This window comes from Populus trichocarpa, chromosome 8 (genome assembly GCF_000002775.5).
Source record: "Populus trichocarpa isolate Nisqually-1 chromosome 8, P.trichocarpa_v4.1, whole genome shotgun sequence".
Lineage (NCBI taxonomy): Eukaryota > Viridiplantae > Streptophyta > Magnoliopsida > Malpighiales > Salicaceae > Populus > Populus trichocarpa.
The window spans coordinates 2,234,336-2,245,805 of NC_037292.2; the positions used below are offsets into that span (position 1 = coordinate 2,234,336).

The window sequence follows — 11,470 nt, forward strand, 5'->3', positions numbered from 1 at the left end:
CTACGATCGAATATTTGTGCAACCAAGAAAACCTCCAGCCTCCCCACCCTCCCTCTCCTTTCTTTGGATCAAACAATTCTTAAAATAATCTCTTTCCATAAGCAGTTTGGTACGGTGAAATACACCTCGATCTTATCAAACCTCAAGCTTAAAGCTGATGAATAGCAGAATGGAAGAGCTCTCACTTGAGAGAGAGAGGGAGAGGGAGATATAGCGATTGAGATTGGATGAGAAGAGATGATTTTACGATGGGAGAGCGGTCTTGCAGTGATTGGGTGGTTATTAATACAGATGGCACAACAGAATCGGTACTGTTCTGGAGACAACAGTGCAGTTTTTTCAAGATCAGAAAAGCTAGGTAGTCATCCAATTTCTTATCATTAGTTCGTTACAAACTAACAAGGTTGCTCATTCAGACACGCTATGGTTAGGTTGTGTGGAAAGTCCTGTAAGTTAGATAACATTGTTGTCTAGATTTAGTCTAGCAACTCATGCATAAACTGGACTAATAATTACCTATTATTCTAAAAAGCGTGGGTTTTTATTGTGCAACGCTTCACTGTTATCTTCTTTTACATTGCTATAGATGGTTTGTACAAGATTTTACATTTTTTTAATTTGGTTCTTAAATTTTTTTTCCTGCGATTTAGTCTTAATTGAAGATCAATTTGTTTTAATTTCTTATGAAGATATGGGTTTGAAAGAAGAGGGACCAAAATGAAAAAGGCGCCAAATATGGATAACATGCCATAGGTTTTGCAAAAGATGCACTTTGGTCCTTCAACTTTAAAAATCACACAAATTATACAATTTCAATGCCTCAATATTTTTTCAATTCAATTTCAGTACGAAAGTTTATTTTTGTGATTTTTTAGTCTCTGGTTAGGAGATAAGAGAGAGGTCATTGGATTCCGGTAGGAGAGAGAAAAGTGTCGTTAACACCGATTTAGACTACAAAAAATGATGATATTTGTGTTAAATGATTTTATTTAATAAGAGGAGTTTGTATTAGGTACCTTTTACCTTTAAAGTTCATGAAAAACAGATATGAGCTAGGGTTGATTTGTAGATTCGGTTGATTTTGGTTTTTGTGGTGGTTTTTTGAGTTTTTTAAGGCCATACACAGGTTTATCACGATTGCTATGGTATTTTATAGGTGCTTTTGAAAAAAAAAAAAAAGGGTTGAAAAACAGTTATTTTAGTAAAAAAAAGTTAAACCTCGATTCTCTCGTCATTGTAGTGGCTGAAATTTAGGCAAATCAGATAATAAGTTGTTAGATTTTTTTTTTCAAAATTTTTTTTATTTAAATTTAGATTTTTTAAAGTACTAAATACGTTGAGAAAACTTGCATTTATAATTGTTTTATAAAAAATAAAAATATCTGGCAAGTAATGGAACTTTGCTCATGTACTAGTAATGGATAAATGATGTATGTGGAATGCATCCATACATCATGTTCTATTCATTTTTTATACTCATATCTTGTAATTATTGGCTAAGTTTAAGAGTGATGTAGTGGATTATGTCCCTCTAATAATAATAATAATAATAATAATAATAATAACAAAGAGAAATTATAGGTATTCTCCAATCAATACTTTCTCCTTTCACGTTCACATAAAAGTAAGTGAGATGTGCGGCTGGTTATCATTGTTGCTTCCATTTTCAGTAGTGATGAAGGGTATTCTCTAGTGTGTGTGTTTTTCATGCTGAATATATTAAATGATGTTTTTTTTTAAAAAATTATTTTTAAGATCAGCGTATCAAAACGATTCAAAATATAAAAAAAATTAATCTTAGCAAAAAAATGAATTTTTTGGAAATGCGGGTTGGCCCGCGTTTCCAAACGGGCTCGAAAATTTAATATGAAATTGACGGATACCAATATGAATTGACCTGAATAGATCATAGTTTTAAAACATGTTCTGGCAGGTCGATTCCGAACCCGATTAATCCAGGGCTGGAACTAGGCCGAGTTTATGAAAAAATAATGGTAGTTAAAAACCTGGCAAGACTCGGTCAAAAATCCAGTTGCAACATGTTGACTATTTTTTTATTTTTTATTAAAATGATGTGGTTTTGATTTATAAAAAAAATGAGGTTAACCCGGGTGATCCAGTTAAAACCCGTGAACTAGGTCTTGGGCCGGATTGATCACCAGGCCGAGTTTAAAAACATTGAAATAGATAGGTTTTTTTAATAGTTAACTTAGCATAAATAATAGAATATAAATATTGGTAAATCTAATATAAACCTAACTTGATATATATTTATATTTTATAAATATACATGTAGAATATTTATATTATTTATTGATAGATAATGAATAAAATATAAATATATAAAAAAAAGTCTTGCTTGGGGGCACTCATTGGCATCTTAATTTTCATGTGAGGGATATAATAATTTATCAGAAAAACCAATCACTCTGAGCTCAGTTTTGGAATATAAATAAATTATCGCATTTTGAAACCATCCAATCCATAACCGTACCTGAGCAGATCCACATTCCACAATAACCAGACTTTTCCACGATGACAAAGACAACCGACACTCGCCTTAAAAATCAAGACGAGTTGGTTGCACTGCCAACGCCAACATTAATTATATTAATGTTGGAGTTATAATTTGAGTGTTTTTATTTCTGTGTTAAAAAAATGTTTTTAATAATTTTTTATTTTTTAAAATACAAATTAATTCCTGTGTTTTTTCCAAAATAAACAATTAGTCAATAATTAATCAATACTTTGATCGCCTTGAATCCCTTACATACCACACCAACTTCTCATAGCTTTTAAATACTAAAAATACTGTATCACTCTCAAAAAAATAAAAAGCACCGAGCATTTAGTGTGTTTAATAAAGTGTTTTTTAAAAGTATTTTCTAATTAAAAATAAATTAAAATATTTTTTTTTATTTTTAATATCAACATATAAATATTTTACAATAATTATATTTTTTAAAATTCAATATAATATATACATTATTTTATATTAACATGGCATACACATAAAATTTATAATTTTATCATTTAATATAATATGTGGTTTTCCAATGCCTGAAAGAGTAATTAACAATATTTTATTTCATGATATTCACTTTGAAGAAAGTAATACATAAAAAGAGGTTAAAGAAATCTTACGTAGAATTCTTACATTTTTGGTGGGTAATAAATTTAATTTTATGTTTGTATTTGTCTTTTTATTTAAAGTGGACTTCAATAAATAACCAATAACCAATTTAATTGTATAATTGATTTTTTGTGCACAAAAGTCTTTGCTCAATAATTATTTTTGGTTTATAAAAAAAGGGCCATCATTGTGGAGTTACTTTTCATTTTATATCTATCAAATAATTTTTTTTTAAAAATCCAACTGAGAAATCAAAATTATTTAAGTATAAAATTAATTCCAACCCAATAGGTTTTGTTTTTTTAGAGTTTGCCCCATAATTATTTTTGGTTTCTTCTCATCTGCATGCAAGCACACCATGCTCCAAACCCACTGAATCCCAACCTCTCTAAACATAACACGTAAGTATACTGATCTACCTCCCACATTAATTAAAAAAATTATATATATCGCAAACCCAAACTCTCGATAAAATCCATAATCACACTTTCAATAATCCCTTCCTTCCCTCGCTCACTCACTTCACAGTTCACACTCCTCCCCTCTGACACCCTCACCCCCCAACAGACCAAAGAAAAATAAAAAAATGGTGCAGCACCCAGTGGCAGAAGCCAACGATCAAAGCCCATTCGGGACCCTTTCCCCCTCTGAATTCTACGCCAAACACCAAGTCACCCACAATTCCGAATACATCACTAACTCCCGGGGTCTCAAGCTCTTCACTCAATGGTGGACCCCACTTCCCCCGACGAAAACTATTGGCTGCGTAGCCGTTGTCCATGGCTTCACCGGTGAATCCAGCTGGTTCGTCCAATTAACTTCAATTCTCTTTGCTAAACATGGGTTCGTTGTTTGCGCTATTGATCACCAAGGCCATGGCTTCTCTGATGGGCTTGACAACTTGATATATCACATCCCAGATATCAACCCAGTTGTGGAAGATTGCATGCGGTATTTTAAGACTTTTCGCGAGACTCGCGCGCCCAATTTGCCGGCTTTTCTGTACTCGGAATCCCTGGGTGGGGCGATAGCTTTGTACATTACGCTCCGTCAGAGAGGCGCGTGGGATGGGTTGATTTTGAATGGGGCTATGTGCGGAATTAGTGCCAAGTTCAAGCCACCGTGGCCGTTGGAGCACTTGCTTTTCGTAGTCGCGGCGGTGGTACCCACTTGGAGCGTGATTCCCACTCGTGGGTCGATTCCCGAGTTGTCGTTCAAGGAAGAGTGGAAGCGGAAGTTGGGGTGTGCGAGCCCGGGGAGGGTGACAATGAGACCACGCGCGGCTACGGCATACGAGCTTATGAGAGTGTGTAAGGAACTTCAAGGGAGGTTTGAGGAGGTGGATGTGCCTTTGTTGGTTGTGCATGGTGGTGACGACGTGGTGTGCGACCCTGCGAGCGCCAAGGAGTTGTATGAACGCGCTGCGAGTGCTGATAAGACATTGAAGATGTATTCTGGGATGTGGCATCAGTTGATCGGTGAGCCCGAGGAGAATGTGAATTTGGTGTTTGGGGATATGGTCGAGTGGCTCCAAAACCGTGCTGAACGCTATAAGAAGGATGGGGATGTGGCTCGCGCTGCTGCGAGTGATGGTCGCGCGTGATATCTTCCTTGTTACTGGTAGGAAAACCTTCTTTCAGATAATTTAATGTGGTAATATTTTAGCCGGTGCAGTCATGGATCATAACATGTACCAGCCAACGGGCAACCTGTGATTTTTTTTTTTAGTATTCGTGAGAATCTGTACCAGTTAGGTGCACTTGAACTAATCTCTGAAATTATAAAGATAATGACCAGTAAACCTGTGACCCGAGGATTATGGCACTGGGCAACCTGTGATTTTTAATATGGTAGGTGACGGAATTAATAAAGGAATGGGACGTTGCTCTAAAATTTGTATTTTCTTGTGATTTTTAAAGTTTCTTTTTATTATTATTTATGGTTGTAGACTGAATTTGGGAATTAATTTGAAAAAGAGAAATCTTATTGAATCGGTTTTTTTTATTAATGATAATTTTTTTTATTAATGTTGACTCGAGTTTAAAATAAGTTTGACTAATAACTACATGTATTCTGTGATTTACTTTTGCAATTAGAATATACTTAGATCATTGCTTTGTTAATTATTTTTTTAATATAAAAGATGTTTAGGTATTACTAATGTGTTTTCTAGTAAAAAAAATAAATTATATAAAAATTGATCTAATGTAATTTAGTTAATCTGATAGTAAAATCATTAAAAATATAGTTTAACTAAAAATAATCAGAAAAAATATTGAGATAAAAATATATTGGATTAATTTATCAAATTCTTAGCTCAAATCATAGGTCTAAAATAACTTTATAAAAAGCAAATCAAAATCAAATATGAAAGTCAATTCTCAATTAAACCGATATTGTAGGAATAAATTGAAAAAAATAAATTTAATAGAAAAGAGAGACCAGAAAACAAACAACTCAAGTGAACTCAGGTTAACCTATTAAAATTGCAATTCAGGTATTGCGACTGTAATAACTCTATAGAAAGCAGAATAAAACAAATTATGATGCTAAAATCTCAATCAATCTAATGTTGAATGATGAAATTAAAAAATTATCAACTAAAAAAAATATCAAGTCAACTCAGGATAACCAGTCAAACTCGTGACCTAGGTAATCAAATCGAGATAACACCATAGAAAGAAAGAAGAAAGCCTAATTTTAAATCAATCAAATGTTAAAAGATAAAATTGAGAAAAAAAATAATCTAAAAAAAGATAAAAATAAACTCAAATTAATCCGCGACTTAGGATAAATAATCTAGATGTTGAATGATGAAATTAAAAAGAATTAAAAAAATAACCTGAATTTACTCGGGTTATCTCACCAAACACCTAACTCGAGTAATAAAACATAGATAATTTTATAAAAAATAAAATTAAAAAATTATAAAATTTAATTTCAAATCAACTAAATATTAAAAAATAAAATAAAAAAAATTAACCTGAGTTAACATGAATAGAAAAGATACAAAGCCTATTTATGGAGGCAGCAGACCATTTCAAAGGGAAGATAATACTAAATTTTTGTACCTACTCCAGCATTCTGTAACAATAACTATACACCATCACAGGACAAAACTTGAAGCACGCAGCATTGTATGATCTCATAGACAACCCAGATATGATTTTTTTATTTATTTTATCAGACCAGATATGAATTTGATAGGCTGAGAAGTGGTTGTTGTTGATACTGAAGCTATATATTCTACTGCAGCTTTTGCAACAAACTGTAAAATGGTACCTCAATTCGAGTTCTCAATCCTCACAAGCGAAAACTATATAATTGATGGGTTTTCTGTAGCTTCTCTTTGTCCATGTGGAAACTGGATATAACTCTATGAAAAGTCGCATAACTTGGTTTCGAATTAAAACATTCCACTTCATGCATTAGACATGGAAAACAAAGGGAAAAATGTTTGATCTATCAAGAAGAAGACAATCCAGTTACATTACTCTCAAGTCGCTGTGAAAATTCAGTTCATGTAAAGTCATGATGCTCAAGCCTTTTGGACTGTCTGAAGGTTCTCCAAGAGTGAGCACTCCCTAGACCACTCCTCTGGTATCTCTGAAAACAGAAAGGGAAAAGGGGAAAAAACGGAAAGCATTTGTTTCATCTCTTCTAAGTTCCTTCTGTGTATCTAATGAGTTTTACTGGACTAAAAGTTCATCAAAATATTCTAAGGATTTCTGGGAATGATTCGTGCTTATATATGCAGGTTTGTAGCTTACATGGCTAAGGGTGATTTCAGGTATATATATCAAGGTGAATTGACCTTTGGTGGTATTAAGGTGCTTGAGCTACTTTTACTGGATTTTTCTTGAGAACTTTTAGCTGAACAATTAAACAGGAATGATCATCATCATCATTCTACTCCTTGATATGTTTTTTCCTTACACTTCGGAAGATCTTTAATACATCTACACTATATAATGGCGCAGTCATTTGCTGAAGAATTTCTGGAAGAAAAAGCTTTCGATTCAACCAGTTCCAACTTGAAAGAAAGATCTTCGACATCCATCAGATTCTCATAAACTCTCATCATCTTTGATTCGAAATGCGTAGCATGGTTAAAACTGAATTGTAAGCAGTAACTTGTATACATGCCATTGCTGCCATGCAAAAGAATGGTGCTCCTTCTGTGAGAATCTGTAAGAGTCTGCCTTTGCAGGCCGTTCTATGCCCTCTAATACCCCATTAATCTATTGCAAATTTGTCATCTACCATGTCTTACGTTAAGTTTTATGATCGAATTTGCCCACACTATAACCACTCAAATACTTATTACTCTATGTTTTGGCTATGTTTCCAAAGTTCGTCTTCATAAAAAATAACGATCAAACTACCAATAAATTTGTCATCAAGCATATGTTATGTCACGATTGGATAGATCAATTTAACTCAATATTGTTTTAATATTATTTTAAAAAATTAAAACAACATGGTTATAATTTTTTTAAAAAATTTAATTAAATGTTACCTAAATTTTAACTAGATTAACTAAATCAATCCCCATTTTATTTAATATAAATTCCAGCTCATATTAAGTTTTATATCAACGAAGTGGCAAGTTATCTTACATTATCGGACTATGTTTAATATAAGACGGACTATAATTAACCACTCAAATTAATGACAGTCACACCTCTAGCCCTATAGCCATTGAGATGACATACATCTGGCAATCATCTTTCTCATTAAATAATAATTTTTTTTAAAAAAAAAAAGTCAAAAAAATTAATGCCAAAGGCAACTAGAACCATATAAAAAACATAGGATCAGAAAGCATTGGAAAATAAGTTATTTGTGAAAAAGAAGATAATCAAATCAATTACTCTCGAGTCATCGTAGTTCATGTAAAATGCTGAAGATAATCAAATCATTCCTGCTCCCGTCAAAATATACTATAGACAACTCTCACCTCATCTTTTTTTTTTGTGTGTATTTCTCATCAACAATATCAAGAGCTGCTTAAATTCTTTATTATTTTAATTTATTAATATAAAAAATAAATTTTAAAAAATAAAATAATATTATTTTAATATACTTATAAAAAAAATGAACTTTAAAAATCAACAACTATTTTGGGTCAACGCCTTCTCGTTCCTGCTCCCGTCAATATAAGACAACTCTCCCCTTATCATTTCCTTCTGTGTGTATTTCTCATCAGCAATGTCAAGAGCTGCAAGAATCTCTCTCTTTCTCTTCACTTCAATCCTTCTTCTCTTCACCATCTTATGGTTTTCGCCTGTCTCCCATCTTCCATCATCACTTCCACTAGTTCTTTCATTCTTTAAACACCAGGAAGACACCTTCATCTTTGAAAGCAACACCCACAAGGATATCTATTATGATGAGGGTCTTGAGAATCAAGGGACTAACTCTTGGCCAGAGAATCCAGTGTTTGATGAGAAGGATGTGGTGGTGCTCACAGAGAAGAACTTCGGTGATTTCATTGCTACAAATCCGTATGTGATGGTGGAGTTCTATGCACCATGGTGCTATTGGAGTCGTAAGTTGGCACCAGAATACTCTGCTGCTGCTACCCTACTGAAAGGTGAGGCCGTGCTTGCAAAAGTTGATGCTACAGTAGAAATGGGGCTGGGAAGGAAGTATAAAATTCAGGGGTATCCTTCTCTGCTTTTATTTGCTGGTGGAATTCAAAAGTCTAGCTATTATGGTGAAAGGACCAGGTGAGATCTATTTTTTCTTTTCTTTTTCTTTTTCTTTTTTTGGTTATGTTTGGAGGGTTCAAATCTACGACTTTAATTTGCAGAACCTTTGGCTTGACCTGGTATAACTATCAATGCTTTATCTGCTAGCCTTTTTGGTTCTTTAATTTCTGACAGATGTGAAAATTTGGGACGCTCTGTTTCATTTTTTTTATTACAATGTCTTCTTTTGTTTTTTTGTTTTAATTTTCATTTTATTTCATGTAGAGATGCTATTGCAACTTGGATGAGGCAGAAAAATGGCCTGGTTGTTCAAACTGTATCAACAACAGAGGAGGCTAATAGGATATTGAGGACTAATTCTGTGATCGTAATGGGATTCCTTGACACTTTAGAGGTATTTAGTCCCTGCTTGGTAATATTTTCATTTCCATCGAATGAATAATATTTTTCAATTTCTATTTTCATGATGTAATCTGTCCAACTCACTACCATACCAGTTGATAAAATTCAAGGAGCTCATAATCACTGCACTCAGATTGATCGATTCCATACGAACTTAAAAATTTTTGTACTTGATAAATATTTATGGTGGAAAAGTGCAAATATTTCTCATCTGCTCTCACAAGTTAAATCTTTCCTAAAAAAATGGCAGGGTTCAGATACCAAGGAGCTTACTGCTGCTTCCAGACTGCATGCTGATATCAATTTCTATCAAACTGATAATGTTGATGTTGCAAGGCTGTTTCGCATTGACCCGCAAGTCAAACCTCCTGCTTTAGTCATGCTGAAATGGGAGGCTGCAAATCGTAGCCATGTTGGTTTTGGTTAGTTTCATCACTTTGCGAGTCAATAGTTCGGAGAAATTCCAAGTAATACAAGTTATTTGACCTTTAATGATCGATTCTACTCTTCTTTCTGCAGACGGTCAATTCACCGAATCAGAAATATCTGACTTTGTATCCACTAACAACTTTCAATTCACCAAATCAGAGACATCTGACTCTGTATCCACAAACAACGCTCCTTCGGTGATCACTTTTACGGTAGACGATGCTTCACGTATTTTAGGCAATCCTATGAAACAGGCAAGTCCTTAAGTCTATTTTCCTGACGATAGAACTTCATGATTAGTTAACATGTCTATTTGTTCACTCAGCTGTGGCTATTTTCAACAAAATATTCGTTGGAGCTGATATCCACATTTGAAGAGGCAGCAAAAGCTTTCAGAAACAAGGTGGTCATTTTATTTTCTATATGCTTCTGTTAAGAGCACCTGGTAATTGGATTATCTTGTTGTATTCTATAACTCAGTTCGGTGAAAGCTGCATCGGGCTTGTCTAATCTGGGATTCGTTAGGCATTACACTAACATAAAAGTTAAACAAAAAAACATGAAGGTTTTTCCTGCATAACTGGAAGATTGGATAAACTGCCATGGCTTGGTTTGTGTCAAATGTTCCAAATCTCAATTGAAGGAGTAGTCACATGACATTAAAAATCCTATCATTCATATGTTGGAAAATTAACAACAACGAATCATAAATTAAATATATCAAATAGTTAATTGTTGGTTGTGAATGTTAAGCGTAGATTATAATACAAGAATCTAAGGAAAGAAGGAAAAGAACCGAAGTGAAGTCATAGTTATTAATTCCAAGACATATGTTACTTTAAAGATAGAGGTTTTTTTCCTCTTCAAATCCACATTGATTCCAAGTTTTCTCAATTATATTTCACCAACATGATATGTCTTTGTTTCTTTGCTGCGTTTCTTGTAGCTTGTATTTGTCTATGTGGAGACTGATGGTACAAATTTGGGACTTGGAGCAAACCTTGCTTTTCAATTTGGAGTGCCTGAAGGTTCACCAAGAGTGAGTACCCTAAACCCGCACGTCTTTTTCTCGAAAACAGAAAAAGAACAGGAAAAAAATTAAAAACTATCTGTGCCATTTCTTCCAAGCTTTTTTTCCTGTAACTAATGAGTTGTGGTGTGCTAAGCCTTAATCAAAATATTTTAAAAATTCCTGGATGTGCAGGTTGTAGCTTGCATGGCTAATGGTGACAAGTATCTATATCATGGTGAAATGACCTTTGATGGTATTAAGGTACTTGAGTTACTTTTACTGGATTTTTTCTTAATAATTTTTAACTGAACAACTAAACAGGACAGGAAGGATCACCACTCTACTTCTTAATATGTTTTTCCTGTACACTTTGTATGATCTTTGATACATCTTCTATATTGTGGTGCAGTCATTTGCTGAAGAGTTTCTGGAAGATAATCTTTCAATCCATTCAGTTCCAATTTCAAAGTCAGCTCTTCGACTTCCGTCAGATTCTCATCAATCCAGTCCGTCTTTGTCTTCACGTGTAAACTATATATAGCTAAGACTGAATTGCAAGCAATAACTTGTATGGGATTGCCTTCAAGTAGAATGATGCTCCTCTCGTGAGAATAATCTTGCGGTGATACTAAAGGTATAATTGAATGTAATCAGTAAAAGCTGCAATTTCAGGGCACTATATGCCCTCTTGTATCGCGTTATTATTCATTTTGGAGACAAGTAAACCAGAAATGAAATTTATATATTGTGAACAGGCTGTTGAGGTATTGGTTGTATAAC

The 11,470-nt window shown here is 33.7% G+C and overlaps 2 protein-coding genes across 2 annotated transcripts; both read left to right on the forward strand.

Moving 5' to 3' along the window:
* Positions 1–3,610: 3,610 nt before the first annotated feature.
* On the forward strand, positions 3,611–5,124 carry LOC7479884 (caffeoylshikimate esterase). Its single transcript, XM_002311058.4, has one exon. The coding sequence runs from the start codon at positions 3,720–3,722 to the stop codon at positions 4,734–4,736; it is 1,017 nt and encodes a 338-aa protein (XP_002311094.4). The 5' UTR covers positions 3,611–3,719; the 3' UTR covers positions 4,737–5,124.
* Positions 5,125–8,282: 3,158 nt separating this feature from the next.
* LOC7457868 (protein disulfide isomerase-like 1-3) lies at positions 8,283–11,444 on the forward strand. Its single transcript, XM_006379486.3, has 8 exons — positions 8,283–8,865; positions 9,112–9,241; positions 9,500–9,671; positions 9,769–9,932; positions 10,004–10,081; positions 10,625–10,717; positions 10,883–10,951; positions 11,100–11,444. The coding sequence occupies exons 1-8, from the start codon at positions 8,345–8,347 to the stop codon at positions 11,229–11,231; spliced, it is 1,359 nt and encodes a 452-aa protein (XP_006379548.3). The 5' UTR covers positions 8,283–8,344; the 3' UTR covers positions 11,232–11,444.
* Positions 11,445–11,470: the final 26 nt, after the last annotated feature.